The following is a 16,975-nucleotide window of genomic DNA, read 5'->3' as shown; positions in this document are numbered from 1 at the left end:
AGGAGAGCACGCACACGCACCGTTGACTTACAACTAGTTGCTGTGATTGTTGTGTGTCTGAAAAACGGCTAAAATATGAAAAACGGCTAATGGGTGATAATGACGTGGTGGCGTGGAGCACGGGTAGAAAACCGGGCGTCTATTCTGAATGTCTTAGACTCGAATCCTCCATCCAGTCCACTCAATTTTCAGGCATGTAGTGGCGCCTGACACCGACAAAAAAAAACTCGGTGTTCGAATGACCCATTGAGCGAAATGCAGCTCCACTAACGTGAAACACGGGGAGGTGCGAAGCATGCAGTGATGCACCGCTAATTGGCTCATATTGCCTTAAGCAATGGCTCATAACCCCGTAAACGCGGCCTCCCCATTACGACGACAGAAGAGAAGTGAAATTCTAAGCTGCAATGATGAGCGACAACGCTGCCAGCTGTAGAAGACGGCGACGACGACGAACGCGGGTACAGTGGCACGAGCGCGTGCCCAGCGCGAGCACGAACCGCTTGCTTCAACGCAGCCAGCTGTGGAAGACGACGACGAACGCGGGAGCCATGGCACGAGCGCGTGCCGAGCGCGAACATGAGCCGCTTGCTTACCTACAACGACGACTACGACGACGACGATTACGACAGGAGACGCCTACAGCCCGGGCGCCATAAGCTGATTCGCACCTAAAATGCCCCTTCGTAGCAAGCACCTTCATGGTGCCTTCGACAAAGCGCTCAAATTAGTCGACACGACTGCACATGAAATAGATGCATACGATACTTAAACGATTACTTTGGTCTGTGGTCTACGCGTCACTTGAACGGCAGCAGAGCGAGTTCTGTGAACCCATGCGACCAGAAAAGCCAGTGTGTTTCCTTCACTCCGACATTTCGGCAACAGACTGATTTATACTGATATTAGGAGCGTCTGGTCGTTCCATTACGCTGATCTGTAACATTGTTATTCAACTGGGGTAAATGTGCGTACCATTGGGCCTGTGAGGTAAAGCAGTAACTCAAGGTTGATGCGAATTCTATACACATAACAGCTGCTTAGGCGACTCACAATGTCATTTCACGCACGATTGTGCTGTGGGCAGGTCCTCAGAACGTGGCCAATATTTCCAACAACCTCTTAAAGGGACACTAAAGAGAAACCGGAAGTGGAGCTTAAATGGTAGATTATCCTTTCACGATCACAGCCATACCATTCTTACTGCAAACAAATGTTTAATAAGCGAGAAAATAGCGAAAAACTGAAGGATAGGTGCTGACGCCCCTTCGAAATTCCCGCACTGCATGTTCGTGACGTCGGAGATTACAAATGCAGGCCGGTCGTGATTGGTCGAGAGCGATTTATCGCTGTTAATAAAACGCAAAATGAAATACAGCTTAAACGTACATAAACAGCATTTGCCAACCTTTTAAACCATTTCAAGCGAGGAAGTACAAGTTTAGCACAAAATTAAATAAATAAGAAAAAATGGCATGGAGATACATGCGGCCGTGATAGTTTCGTAGTTTCGTTTTTTGGTCAATGCATCCTTGCGCGCGCCTGTTCCGCTCTATGGTGTTTGGTTGCGTGTTGCGTTGCTCGAAAAACGTTGACTTCGCGGGAAACAGCCAGAAAATGCCTCGTGTGTGTAGTGTTGAGGGCTGTATAAATGGCCCAAGGCGCTTGCTCAGGGGCAGCGGCAGTGTTGACTCGATTGTGTCCTTTCATGTGGTGTCGCGCGGAGAGCCCCGGCTCCCCGGCGTTCGCAATGGCTCAGTGCTCTGCCGATGATAAAACGGCAAAAGAGCCAGAGAAACCGATGGTGTGCTCTCTGCATTTCTCGCCCTCGGATTATGTGTACAATCTTGCCCTCGGAAAGTATCTTGGCGTGCCCCAGAGGCCAGTCCTCTCTCGAGCAGCTGTTCCCTCAATGCGGCCTTCATCAAACCCCCTACCGGTGCCCCTGCAGCAGCAAACTGGCGGGTCGGTGAGTGCTGAATGTCATTAAATAAAGCCACGAAATAACCATACCGAGTACGTGCGCAACTTTCTACGCTTGTTCTGTCGGGAACATCGTCGCCTGGCGGACCGGACGCTTCGCCTCCGTCGACGAAAACGAAGCTCTGCTTTCCGCCGGCGCGGCCGGCGGCTCACCGCCATCGCACGCGGAAACACCTACCGCTCGAGCACGGAGGATCATTTCGCGCTCCGTTTCACTGAATATCGCTGAAATGCAGTCCTACTTCCCTGGCGAGCTCTTCGTTGCAAGGTTCAGCGGCAGCAACGGTATCCATCGCGGCGAACGCAAACGCAGCGACCATGCATGCAGCCATGATGCATCCAGCGCCTCGGCCGTTTACGCAAGCGGTGACGTATCATGGCGCATTCTGATTCGCTGAGAGCAATGAAATTTGTGACGACACTGCTTCAGCGCCAAATCTGGGGTGAGAGAAATTGAGGAAGAGATATTTGGTCTTTGTTTACGAATTTCTCCGCTAATAACTCATATTTTTGCACCCAACAAAAACTGCATGCATTCCTGAAGGTCCCTCTTTTATTCCAGCTGAACTTCCTGTTTCTCTTTAGTGTCCCTTTAAGGCAAATCAAAACTCGGGCTTTCTGCTCGAAAAAAAATTGCGTAGCTTGCACTGGAGGCTCAATGCTAAAGAGACAGCGGAGCTGATGGGCACCTAGCTAGTCCTGTCTTTTGGGCTAGGCTAAGCGCTACCAAGTCATCCCCAGAATTTTCCGGAATATATTGAGCATTGATCGTTTATCGATTAGCTATTGATTGGTTATTGCAAGGTATTGGCCACGTATTTGGGCTAGGCTAAGCACTACCAAGTCATCCCCAGCATTTTTCACAATTTATTCATTATTGATCAATTATCGATGTGCTATTGATTGGCAATCGATGACTTGACTAAGCTTAAGTAGTCCCAACCGTGCTTAGCTAGACTTAGCTAGGTACAGCTTCGCTAGTTCACAGGGCTATGTGCCATTGCGCTTGGACCCTTTCCGAACAACCGCCAGGATCGGCCCACATTTTCTGTACACGACTGTACAACGAAATCTGCAAACATAATTACCTATCAAGAAGACTCCTGCCTCTGCCGCACTCATCGCTGTGCATGGCCCAGGCAGTTACTCTCAGACTTCTACAAACAAGCACTTACCCGAGCCCTGCGGCACTGCACACAATGTACCCCGAAGGGTTCCCAAGCCCGGACTGCCCCCTGTGTGGTGGTTATGCGGACTTCGAGCATGTCCTGTGGGGCTGCGCCTCTGCCGGTCCCCCTTTCACCCAAGAGGAAATAATGACGCTTATTAAGGCCCAAGATCAGACCTCCCAAATCCTGGCAGTCCAGAGGGCCCGCGAGAGGGCCGTCAGGTTTGACCTGATGATCCCCGAGTGGGCCTAGCCAGGTGACGTCGAGTTTACTCGCGTCTATCGTGGACCAAATAAAGTTCGCTCGCTCACTCACTCACTCACTCACTCACTGTACACGACCCACGACATACGGCCGGCTTAAAGAGCTCCGCTGTTAAAAGTGAAGGGTGGTCGCTCCTTTACGGCAACACTAAGGGGCGACACTACATAGGTTTCTACAGAGAGGCAGCGCAGGCATTGTTTCAATTGCACGAATCAATGTAAACAGCTAGAATCGCTAGGTAGTTAAAGCGAATTCACGGGGCCAGGCGTAGCTGGTTAAGGTGCAGTTGTGAGTTCCTTAAGTGCACGTAGGCGTGACACTGAGCAAAAGATTATGGGTTATAATCGGATTGCCCGCTCAGATTTCTTCAATAAAGCGTTGCCCCTACACGCCACAGATATCGACTTCATATAGCACGGCTGCTGCAACACTGATGTACACAAACTGTACTATGTTTGGTGGATTATCTTGCACAATTTGGGTATCCACACGTTTAAGTGTAATAAAATTCTCATGCACCTCAAGGTTGTATTAAGCTGCGCCTTTTCTTGAACATCAGCAGAAAGCTGCTGTTTCGTTCTAGTTGGGCGACTGACAACGGGATACAAAGGGTGGGCAGAGAATTATTACAGTACAACGACGTTTCTACAAAATCATTGCTCAAACATTCATTGCCCCCCATCAGCGTCCGGCTGACGGAATACAACATTCTCTCAAAATCGGGAAAAATGTTAACGAAGTTTCCGGGTATGATTCTTCGGTAAGATAAAGTTCGCAATTCCGATTCCATACTTCTTCTTCCATTGTTCACAGCGATTTTCAGTGTGAACACTCTCCAGAACGTTTCTCGTAGCAGCCAGCGAATGCATATAAAAACAGCGCAACGTGGTACCGCCTTCATCATCAGTTCAGGTCTAACAGGTTTTATCGTTTCATCGACCCAGTGGAAATGCTATCGTCATTATAACGCGAGCACATAAGAGCGCGATAGGCACTTAGGATTGTATAATACGTAGTCGCTTATGACGTCACAACCCGTGTTTCTCCAGCTTACGCACGTCAGCTACCCATGCTGGCCTTGACAATTGGCATATCCTAAGTTCGCGTCGAACGCCCGGAGTAAACATCAAGCCGTCGCCGTCGCACGATTGTAGTCACCGTCATCTTTCTACTGTCGCCACACAACGCTTGTATCAGACAAATAGGTCTTCATCTTACCCAAACACGTTGGTCCACCTGGTGAAGCTTTGTATAATCCCAAACGATGCTAGGTAGCCAGCTCCCAGCAACATGCTTCGCAGAACATCGATTCCTACAGTGCGCGGCATCTGCTTCAGCTAAAAGCGAATACTCATTTCGCTCTTCTTCCCACTTTTTGGGTAGAGGCTGCTGCTGTCTTGCCGATTATACAACAATGTGAGGTACAGGGAATGTTCCACTCGGTGTATTGCTACAGTGCCAATTAACTTTCGTCGTCATGTTGTCACCTTGATTCCTTCACCGTCCGGGTATAGTGCAGACATCCCCATCATCCCATCTTCATCATTTCTTTGTCGTCATTTGTTCTTCAAATGCCATCTTCGCCACCTTCTCGTCGTCACCATCATTCTGTCGTCCTCCCGTTGTAATTATGCAGTCGTCCGCAGGCCATCAACGTCATGATGCTGTCGTCATTCCATCGCAGTCAAGGCGTGGTCCTGGTCCTCAAACATTCATGCTTACATCATCATCGTTCCGTTGTTGCCCCAGTGTCGTTGTCACTCCGGTTGTGATTCCATCGTTATGTATTACCGCCGTCAATCTATCATCGTCACCCTGTCATCTTCATTCCACTGTTGTTAATACTTTGTCGTCATTGCTTCTTCACAGGCCCTTGTGACGCCTTCGCAGTCATGCAGTCCATGGCGTGCCACCTTTGTCATGCGGCTGTGGTCATTCTGTAGGCGTTTTTGCGTTAACATCGTCCTGCCGTCATTCATCTGTTATCGTCAATGAATTGTAGTATTTTCACTGTCGTCACTCGTTCGTCATCACTCTTTCTTCGCATGCAGTCGCGACGCCTTCGTCGTCGTGCAGTCGTTAGCATGACGTCATCGCCATGCCGCTGTGATCACACGGCAGTCACCATGTCGCCATTGTCAGGACGTCGTGGTTCCATCGTGGTAATTCTGTCGTCATTATATCGTTGCCATCCTATCGCCGTCTACACCGACTACCCATCAGAGAGTGACGAAGTATACAATACTGATGTATACACGCAAGAGGTTGGCATCATGCGCCATCGCCGTAGTGGGTAAGCACCTCGGTGTAAGGAGCGAACAAGCAAGCAAGCAGCCGAGAATGCGACCGCTTGCCTGACCGCGTTACGTTTGGTTAAGCATTGGATTTTCCTTGCGTCATGAACTACTTACTTGCGTAAAGTAACGTTTCATTTGTGGAATTACGATCGTTAGCAGTACGTTTGCATAACAATTAAATTTCCATTTGCGCAAACATCACTGAATGCTTCGCGGCAGGAGGGTACTGGACTAAGGACTCCCTCTGAATTAAACGGATCGGGGGAAAAAATGAAGTATTTCCCTCTCTCTTGCTTAATACCGATTCCCGCATAGCATGGAACCCGGCGATTCTACTAACTTTTTTTTGCTGGAATATACGCTCTGTGATCAACAGGATAACCATGCGGCTCGATATTTGATATCTTCCAAGAAAGCTATAGTTATCTTAAGGCATTGCTTATGGCATTCAGACGGCCCGCCGAGACAATACTACGTCATCGCTGTCTCCGCTTTGCCTAATAAATGTTTGAAATTATTCCGCTGTTCAATAGAAAATAAATTAATTATTCACAAGCTTCTTTGTTTGATCCAGTTCAGCAATCTCCTACAGAAAGAAAAAAAAAACAGCGCAATAAGCTTCTGTATTGACCCTTTACAAGCACCTGCGTGTTCTTGCCCTTCAGATAAAAGCTGTAAGCGAGAAAAACACGTTAAACGCGAGCTCTTCTATTTTCGGCCATCCGAGTGAGAATGGCGCCTATAATTTACAACGTATGAGGCGTACTTGGCGTACTACTGATGGTCGTCACGCAAGAAGGGATTAAAAGATGGCGTCATCCAGCGGGCTATTTCCACGTGTGTAGGATAAGGGCTAGCGTTCTGGTTCGGCTTTGTTGGTACGGCATCTTTTCTGCTCTGCTCTCCGTTGTTTTTCCAGTTCCTGTGCTAAACGCTTGTAAGAGAAATAAGAAGAGCGCTTTTTTGTTCCTATGACGATGAATCGACCTCTGACGAGAAGCTTGCTGTTGAAGAAAAAAACAGTTTCGCCCGAAAGGCGAAGCATCGATTGCGATAGCAAATTATTGGAAAGCTATACAAAGTAAGGAAAGTGATTTTATCCGCCGTATAAAATTGTAAACATAGGCATAATAACTAAATTAACAAGCATGACGTCACGCGTGCACAAGCAAACATGAGCGCATTTCACTCGACGACCGCAGAAACTCGCTGTCAAAGCGCAATAGTAAGTTAGCGGCAGCAGCAGCGAGCGCATTGATCTTTGTGCCGCCGCTCGAATCAACGCAAACGACGCCGCGAAAACATAGCGCAGGGAGTACTCTGCTCCCGTCGCAGATAGCTTTCAAGATACAGCCGCCCGGGCGGCAACACTCCAATTGCTAGTACGTACAGCGTTTGACCGCTGGCGCCACGCTGCGCCGCTCGCGCGTACCGCGTTTCCAAGTGGTTTCTTTCGCCGAGGGCGCTCGAACGCATTCATATGGTTCGCATGAATGCAACCCTAGGAAGCGTGGCTGTATGGCTGAGTGGCTACGGTGCTCGCTTTGGGATCATGCGTACGCTGGTTCGAATCCCGCCCGGGATAGAATTTTTTGGTACCACGGCGGTACCGGGCGCCGACGCCAAGCGGCGCTCGTTGGGGTGTTGCGGAGCGCAGCGTAGCAACACCCCAAATAAAAAAATACTGCTCCAGTCAGGTAGACTGCTCCCTCCCTGACAGTGAGATTATATTTGGATCATCAAAACAGTGATGCGTTTATAATACCACCGATCTCAACAGCAGGCTAGTCACCACCAGCCCAGCGTTTTCTCCGTCAACGCCTCCTCCGTTCCAACGGCGGCGGCTAGAAACATGGTACGCGCGAGCGGCGGAGCGTGGCGCCAGCGGTCAAACGCTGTACCTACTAGCAATTGGAAATACGCGCTGCCCCTCCCTTCCATCCCTCCGCAGCATTGCGCGCGACTGGCAGACGGCGCACTTCCTTCCCGCTCCCCGCCCTTGCGTGCGCGAGATTGAGCTGCGATCGCGGGCTCACCCTCGCACGCTTGCACTCGAACATAGCATGCGGCGACGATCTTATCGCCCGTGGACTTAATACGGAATCTCATGGCGCCGACGATTGCGACGGCGACGGCAGAAATGCGCCTGGAGTGTCAATATCATTGCTACCGCACTAAAATGAGTCCGGTCGTAGTGGCTGAGATTGGGACAGCCCTAGCAAGTCAGTGGTAACCGACGGCGAAGCATTCCCTACCGTCCGGCAGTGGGCTAGGTTCGACGGAACGAGTTTCGAGCCGGTGCCTTCCCGCTTTTGGTTGGTTGCTATCACAGAAATAACGGCAGACGCCAGCCACATTCCAAATGCTGTTGACTGTTTTGACGTTATTGCGCGCCCCAACTTGGTTGGCGTCCTATCACTGTGAGACCAGTATGTAAAGTTGCATTCTTTTCATTTCTGACCTGAAAAAGCGCTTAACCTTGCACTCGGCCGCGCAAGGATTGAAACAGCGAAGCTGGGCGATCGTAGCCCAGCATTTTCCGGAAGTGCGCGCGTACTTTTCGTCTTATTACTCATGATGATGATGACAATGTTTTTTCGCGCGTCTCGGACTTACGGCCGTCACTGCGCGTTGCTTAGCGCAGCTTGCAACACCGGCACCGTGTTCCAATGCCCACACCACGTTCAGCAGACCCGCTCTGTGAATGCGTCTCTCTCTCTCTCTCTCTCGCTGTCATTTTCTTTATCTCTCTCTCCCGAGCATAGCGCGCAAAACCTCTTCTTCACCTCGCAGAGCATTGGCACGAGCGCATGCGAACGTGCCAGCAGTAGACAAAGAGGATGAGGCTCGAACGAAATCATATGGTTCGCATCAATGCATGTCCTGCGAGCGTGGTATGTATAGCCTACATGATGCAGTAAATACCATGGTATGTATAGCCTAGTGTTTACGGCGCTCGCCTTGGGACCGTGGGTACGCGGGTTCGAGTCCCGCCTCGGCAAGAAAGTTTGTTTCCTTTTATTCCTTGCTGCTGATGATAGTCTACTGATACGAACCACAAATTACGGCTGGCTTTAAACAGCTTCGCTGTTAATAAACGATCTGTTCAAACCCTTATATGTATGTTTGTGTGTGTGTGTGTGTTAAAATAGCATTCTATGGAATTGCGCGCGTACAGAATGGCAATTTTAGTGAATTTGTTGTAGAAAAATAGGTCCCTGAAAAACAGGTCCTTGGAGGGCGCAACGTAGTGTAACGCTACGTTGCGCGTCGGGTTGAGACGCTCAAAGCAAGTTACTTTAACCCGACATAGCGAGTATTCGTGTTCAACACACAAACTTTTCTACGGACTCTCTAACGAAATCAAATACCTCAAACCGCCATTAAATTTAGCAGTACGAAAACGAAGCTATAATAGGTGTAGCGTAGCACTTTTATCAATGCTAAATGGAATTTCGATACACAATTGACAGCGGTACGAAAGTACTGTCGCAAAAATAAAGCCATATCACGAGGGCCAACTCGAAATGCAGCGCAACGGGACGGCACAACAGAGAGGAAGACGAACAGAGGCGCTATCAACTGATTTATTGAAGCCAGACCCACAGGTATAAATGTCCACAAGCTGCGCAGGCGCACCGTTACAACGTATATGGAAACCATCAAAAAAAGGAAGTGATTACACCAGACGCGAATGGAATTTCATTTCTCCATTGTAAAGTGCAATCGGTATATTGCATACACACTCTTGTCCTGCTTTCCTGATAAAGAAAGCCTCTAACGTTTCACGAGCGGTTTTCTGCTTGCTCTTGCCTAGGATTTTCACGCTATAGCAAAGTGGTTCCCAAGTGGGACAGCTGGTATAATGGTCAGCAAGATGCGTTTCCTCCTTATTGGCTAGATTTCTTGCATGCTCCCTGAGTCGGGCATTGATGCGTCGCCCCCTCTGGCCGATGTATACATTACCGGACTATAGGGGGATCTTGTACACGACATTTTTGGCACACTTAACAGGACGCTTTTGGTGGTTCTTTTTACAGCCCACATTTTGTCTGCACAAGTGATGCGACGGCTCAGCTGAGCAAGCTTCTTGGGGGCTGAAAAAACCATCGGCACGTTAAACTGAGTAGCCACTTTTTTTAGGCAATGTGTAACCTCGTGCATGTACGGAACCACTTCCAGCCTCTGAAAGCCTACCAGGGTTTCCGCGGCATTCTTGCAAGAACAGCGCTTCATTTTTTTGAGGAGCGTTCCCGCTACTGACATGACGACCGACCCAGGGAAGCCGGCTGAAAGAAGCGTTCCCAATTGCAAGTCAAAACTAGCTGGCGCATTGTGAACGCACGACTTCCGAAGCGCGGATTCCAAACAGAGTGCTGCAATGCCTCTCTTAATAATCTTAGAGTGTTTTTATGTGAGGAGCTCTTTTTGTGCCCGCGCGGAATTATGCCCAGTACACGTGGCTTTCGCGGAAATTCAGGCCTAAATCTAAAAACTGCAGCTTTCCTTCTTCTGGAAGCTCATAGGTGAAAGTCAGCCCTTTGTCGTGACTATTGAAATCATCGAGAACACACTTTTGCGCATGCTGATACGAGATAGAGCATTTCTTGTTAAAAAGAATTAGGAAGTCGTCCATATAACGAAAAACTTTAAGGACAGCGTGATTGCTAGCATGAATAAAACAATCGTGTAAAGAACGATCAATGGAAGATAAAAAGATGTGGCGCAACATAGGCGCGATGCAGGAACTAATACAAATGCCTCTTTTTTGTGGATACATCTGATCGTCAAATTTGATAAAAGTACTCTGAAGGTAAAATTCCAAAAGGGTTAAAAGGTTCTCTACCGACATGCCTGCAGCATTTTGGAAAGAAACAGCGTCATTTTCATCAATGCAATCTCCAACTGCCACAAACAGCTCACGATAAGGCACAGCGTAAAAGAGCTCTTCCACATCAATAGAAAAAGCAAAACCAATATCATTGTTCTCTTGAAGGAAACGCACTACATCATCTGAACTTTTTGTGATGAATGGGTCCCAAATCTCAAGGTTAAAGACTTTCAGCAAAAACTTAACACAATGCTGCCACGTGTCCCTTTTGTTCACAATAGCACGAAACGGAGAATCGGGTTTATGCGTATTAACACTGAAGAAAACCTGCAACGCGGCACTTTCAATGCTCTTGCGAGCCTTTGTAAATCTAAACGATTGCAAAGTTCTACTGCTCTACTTTCAATTCTTGTCTGACCTTTTTTACATGAACAAAGTTCTTGTTGACAGCCAAAACAGCTTTTTCATTGTACATGGTTTTTGGCAAGGCGACAAACCCGCCTACCTTATCTGCCTGCAGAAAACAAAGGTCATTAGCTTTAAAAAAAATCACATTTTCCAAGGGTCTTTAGCAAACATAGGACCAGGTTCTTTTAGATTCTTGGCGAGACAGTCAATGCCTTCCAAGAGACAGCGTTCACGGTCTTCCTGCGGGGCCTTCGCCGCAATCCGTCGGTTCAAGGCCGCGAGTTCTTGGGGAGGAACAGAAGGCTCAAATCCTAACTTGGGACCCCTATCTGGAAGATTTGAGATATTGGAAGGAATGGAAGCTCCACCCATTAGAATTAGGTTTCTCTTATGACATTTCGTATCCTTCGTCTTCGCCACGGTTCCAAGGATCCACCTTAAGTTATAACACCACCAGAGTTCCGTCAAACGGCTGTCTTCAGGTTTCAGAGAGAATAATTGGTTTTGTACGGCAAGAGCAAACTGAAAACCGCTCGTGAAACGTTAGAGGCTTTCTTTATGAGAAAAGCAGGTCAAGAGTGTGTACGCGATACATCGATTGCACTGTACAATGCAGAAATGAAATTCCTTTCACGCCTGGTGTAATCACTTCCTTTTTTGATGGTTTCCACATACGTTGTAACGGTGCGCCTGCGCAGCTTGTGGACATTAATACCTGTGGGTCTGGCTTCAATAAGTGAGTTGTTAGTTAGCGCCTCTGTTCGTCTTCCTCTCTGTTGTGCCGTCCCGTTGCGCTGCATTTAAAGATGGTTCTTATGTCAAATTACCAACTTGCCCAACATTCAGCTCTTTTAGAGTGCCAACTCACCGCTGAAAATTACCGAGAAGAGTCACAATTTATAAACCAAAAGGGAAGAGTCTCCGCAGTCAACGCACTAGGCCGCAACGTATATCAACCAGCCCTGAAACAATGGACATAAGCAAGTAGGAAAAAAAAGCACAGGTAAAGTAAGTACACAAGTTACAAGGAGTCTTGACAAAGAAGAAAGAGCGTAGTGATAAAATAACAATATTATAAACAGATTAGAGGTTTCCGTGGCCGTTTCCTCCTTATTTTTATGGTATTTGTCGCGTTCCGTTCCTATGGATAATAGCAAGAGAGTCAAGTACCTGCTGATATCCAGCATTTATAATTTCCCTGAGCAGTATTGCCACGACGGTGCACGAAACTAAGTATCATCATCATCATCATCAGCCTATGTTTTGATGATGATGATGATGATACTTAGTTTCGTAACTAAGTATATTTCACGCTCATAAGGCGGGTCCTTATCGAAGCGCCAAGGTCTATGGGGCAAAAAAAGTTACATGTAGTGCTTATTTTATAATACGAGTATGCGAGAACTAATAAAAGTTTTCCTTGCGTTGCTATTTTTCAAATCAGGTCAACAGAAAGGTGGTATAGTTCAAGGAAAGCTTAATATTGGAGGACCATCAGGGCCCGGAGGACCCGGCCCCTCATTGAGCGGCCTCAGTGCACCTGGCGGTGGACCAAATGGCATAGGAGGACCGGGGCCAAATAGCCTTGGAAGACAGCCTGGCTTCGGAGAAGGAGCAGAAGGTGGACCAGGTGCAACTTTAGGAGGAGCAGGCGTTGGACCGAGTCTGCCCGCTGGAAGTGGAATAGGACCAGGAGGTCCGACGGGTGGTTCAGGACCATCAGAGGTCTTCGGAGAGGGCCCCGAAGGTGAAATTGCAGGTGGTGGAGGCATCGTAGGATTCAGTACCGAGCACGGAGGGCTGGACCTGTTCACTCTGCTACTCCGCCAGATCTTCTTGGCTTACGGGGCAGACCCGCTGAAGCTTCCCGAAATGACCCTGCCATTTAACAGTATCTTGCGCATGTCGGGCACCGTGCGTACCTTCAACTCGTTCGTGTACGGCCTCTCCCACGTGAAGCGCACGGGTCCTTGCTTCGTGACGGCTGACCAGAGTGGCATGCGTCTCGGCCTCGACCTGGGCATCACGGACGTGTTCGGAAACTCATCGGCCACCGTGACGATGAACAGGAGGAACATCCAAAAGCAGCTCGTGCACTTCACTGTAGTTGTCAAGAAAGCCCGGGCCATCCTCGAAATAGCGCAGTAAGTAAACGTCCGGCAGGGATCTTTCACCGACAAACCGCATAGCGCGGGTATGCGTAATTCGAACACACATAATACATAGCCAGTTAAAGTATCAAAATGATCGAACACGTGTGTAGTATACATAAGAATATTCTTACAAGAAAGTAAGTATGATCGGAGTGCTCAAGAGGGTGCCCTACGACGACTTCATACTACTGCAGGGCTCTGTTGGTGAGGAGGGTGCCAATGTTTTATACCTACAGTCGACCTATTCTTTAACAGTACCACGCGAGCTTCGCCTGGCCGGCCGGTCAGCTCCTCCTAGCGGCGCGCAGCGATGAGATCAGCAAGAGTAGCGCATATGCACAAAATTCACTCGAAGCGTACGTTTTGTCTGCTAGACTGTTCCATCAGGCATGACACCACCCCTGTCGTGATTAACTGAGTGGAAGCTTCCCTGCGTATCGGAGACAGCAAGTGCGTGTGAACCCAAACGCGTCTTTTTTTATAAGAGTTGCTGCTGCAGTCCACATGCACCGTACGATAAAGAACGAAGTGCGCAGGAAAGGAGAAATAGTTCGTGCAGCACGTTTGTTCGAGAATAATGATATTATTTTCGAAATTTTAGCACATTCTATTCTGCACATGTTTAAAATCAGATTCTTGCAGACGTGCCATGTAGCTTAGTAGACCTCGGCGTCGGTTCTACAAAGTTAGGTGCCGTTCAATAAGTAGGCCGGTATGTTTGCACCGAATTAATCATGCCAGGGGCTGTGTCGTGCTAGTGGGAAGAGCCTAGCAGGCGAAACTTGCGCTTCGAGTGATTTGTGCGCATGCGCTACTATTGCTGATCTCGTTGCTTCTCGTCGTTAGAAGGCTGTTTGGCCAGTCGAGGCTCGCATGTTACTGTTAAGAATCGGTGGACTGTACATGAGCCGGGATCGAAACCCCGATCTCGCGCTCAAGAGCGCAACGCCATGTCCGCTTCGGCAGCGCGGCGGGTTAAGACTAAATAAAAATCAAAGTACGTATGAATACTGCCATTAAGCTATTACGAACCGTACAAGCCCTTCTTGCACATCAATAGTATTGGACGGCCTGGATTGGAAGGCACTTTTTTCAGGTCTTTCGACCTGGAATAGCCAGAAAAAGTGCCGGCTTGCACGGCGATGCCTGCCATACAAAAACTCATTTTACGCATTCTGTGTAGCTTTCCCTTTTCGATTGCTGCTAAACACCAGAAGGAACCAGTCTCATATAAAGAACGACAGTACTGTTCTTTAAAATCTGCAAATAAAAGAGGGGAAGGACGGCATTTCCCTGGTGGGTTCAATGCAGCCTCCCTGCGTAGCGTTGGTTAGACGCATTTATAGCTGTAGGCTCGGTTGACGATAAAATTATTTTATCGCACCTAAGCACTCCAACAGCCTGCTCCCAGTTTGAGCAACGTCTATGGCTGCTTTTTACAGCGAAGCTCTCTATGGCTAGGATCCCCGAATTTTTTCGCGTCCGTTGACAAAAAACAATCATCATCAATGGCTCATACCCCCGTAAGCAAGCAAAAAATGCAAATGCTCATAGCCCCTTAAGGCAGAGGCTACAAACACTCAGCAAAGTGAAGCGAACAGCGCACACATTCTTTGGAATCACGCTTTAACAAAACAGCATATGTTTCAATAAAGAACAAGCTCAAAACAAGCATCCAAACTCTATAACTGATCATTAGGCGCTCGTTATAGCTATGCCAAGCACGTAGCCCTCCCCGCATACGTTTCCCGGCAAAGATTACTGTTGCGCAAGCTGCCGCGGCGACGCCAGCTTTCGACGTGAGGTGTGACGTCCCTAGCCTTTCGTATATGAAATAACCAGCTTAGCAACTGATTTATGTGTTGTTGCAGCACCGCTACAGGCGGCGGCGTGCTGTCAAAATTACCATTACTCCCGTTCCTACCATTACTCTAGCACTACTACCATTGCATTGCATACCCCCCTCAGCAGTTGTAGAGATGGTTTTCAACAGCTTCGCTGGACAGGGCCAACAGCTTCACTGGCACGGCCGGGATGGCGAGTATATTTAGGCATGGTAATACAATGTTCCCATAAATCAACATTAGCAATCGTTAACAGTACGGCCAACTAACAGTGAGTATTCGGAGACTATGTTTACATTTCCGAAGGTCTAACCGAGAATTATATCGCTACTGTCTGCTTAGGTTCTCTTATATTTCTTTTTTGCGCAAGTATATTTTAATAATAACGAAACATAAGCACATTTCTCTTAAAAGGCAAACTCGCGTGACTTTCGCTATTGTACTCAGAAAATTGCACATATCTTACATGCCGTTTTCAATAAAATGCAAGTAATACAGTTGTGCTAAGAATGTGTTTGTTGTAAAATGCAAAGGCAACTCCAAAAACGCACCGCCAAGCCGTTTCAAAGCGCTTCAAAGAATTACTGAGAATATACTTCACCGTTCATGATATAACTCGAACGTTCCACTCGCCGTTGGTGTTCTGTACCTGCGGCGCCAATCTCCTAATATCGATTCTTTTTATAAATTCACAGAACGGGTCCCCATGAGATCCACGTGACAAACTTCAAGATCCTATTTCTTCAAGGCTTCAGGCTATTCCTCAGACCACATGAGCCGTCCAGAAAGCCACTATTCCGCACCTTCCTGCGCGCTGCACAGTCGTCCTCGAGCGGTCAGTCAAGAAGCGCCTCGAACCCCTGGTGCGCAAGGCCGTCGACGATCAGATTAAGCAGGTTCTCGCCTACCTGAATCGCCAGGCGCAACTCAGGCCTAAGCCACGGCTGCCGGCCGAGCTCTTCACGGTGCAGTAGATACTGTCCTGGGCGGCGGCGCCCCTGGCGGGCATTTCCCTCGGGAGGACCCTCTGGCGTCGGACCAGGCGTCGGAGTATCAGGTGTGGGACCACTTGGACCAGCAGGTGCCGGCCCATCATCTGCGGGCAGCATGCTACCGTCAGGAGGGCCGTCAAACGCAGGTGGTGGTGTCGGTCCATCACTCTCAGGGCCTATGAGTGGCGGTCCGTCAGGGCCTATGAGTGGCCCCTCCGGACCAGGAATCGGGCCTGGAAATTCACTAGCCGCAGGTGGCGATATGACATCCTCACTTTCTGGCTCGCTAGGCAGAGGCCCTGGCGCATCTGGAGGCACCCAACTGAAACTCCTATCTACCAAAGGCTAGTAAATGCGACGACCACGGATCACTCGACAAATCTTTCATTTTTGGGGGGAATAAAACCTACCACTCGACATGCGGTGTCAATACGAATGATGTGCGAGGATTTTTACCACGTGACGAACACATGTACGTTCGTATTTCATACTACAGCCATCTGGCTTCTGCGGAAACCCTGTACCAGTACGTATTCAAACACGGGGATACCAAATTACGGGCCCGAAACGGCGCTTTCACATGTACAGCTGGCGTTAAACCAAAGTCGTACAGAACAGTTCGTCAGCAATCCGCAGCAGCATTTTTATGAAAATAACGGCATAAAAGCGTGTGTTTGTTTGTTTCTGTGTACGCACTCGCGTATTAGTTTCTGTGTACGCACTCTCCATGCCATACCACATGATCGATTGCCAGACTAGATAAAAGCTCTTGGCAATGATACTCCGTAAAAGTAATACAGCGATCAGGGAACCATGCTACCGAGGGACACAAATACGGGAAAGGCAGTGATGTTGACGAGAATATGGTATAGGGTATGGAGAACGCCGCCAGAAAAAAAAGGAGGCGAATTAGAGAGAAACCAAACAGAATAAGTCATGTACTACGTTCACTGAGTCAGGTGGATCAAAAAAGCGAAAACAATGATTTCGTGGTTTGCTGATGGGATATCGAGTCACGCTTATAATGTAAGTTT

At 48.4% G+C, this 16,975-nt stretch overlaps 1 protein-coding gene across 4 annotated transcripts in view; it reads left to right on the top strand.

Annotated features, from left to right (window-relative positions):
• Window positions 1-16,975, top strand: part of LOC119441557 (uncharacterized) — a 213,571-nt gene that overhangs the window by 140,761 nt on the left and 55,835 nt on the right. For 2 of the 4 annotated variants that reach the window (XM_049661394.1, XM_049661392.1), the window contains exon 2: window positions 12,397-13,096. The exons of the other annotated variants lie outside the window; for them this stretch is intronic. In XM_049661394.1, the coding sequence (XP_049517351.1) occupies window positions 12,397-13,096 (700 nt within the window). The remainder of the gene's footprint in view (window positions 1-12,396; window positions 13,097-16,975) is intronic. 4 annotated transcript variants of the gene reach the window in all.

Source organism: Dermacentor silvarum, chromosome 2 (assembly GCF_013339745.2).
Source record: "Dermacentor silvarum isolate Dsil-2018 chromosome 2, BIME_Dsil_1.4, whole genome shotgun sequence".
NCBI lineage: Eukaryota > Metazoa > Arthropoda > Arachnida > Ixodida > Ixodidae > Dermacentor > Dermacentor silvarum.
This window is presented reverse-complemented; position numbering and strand designations above follow the sequence as displayed.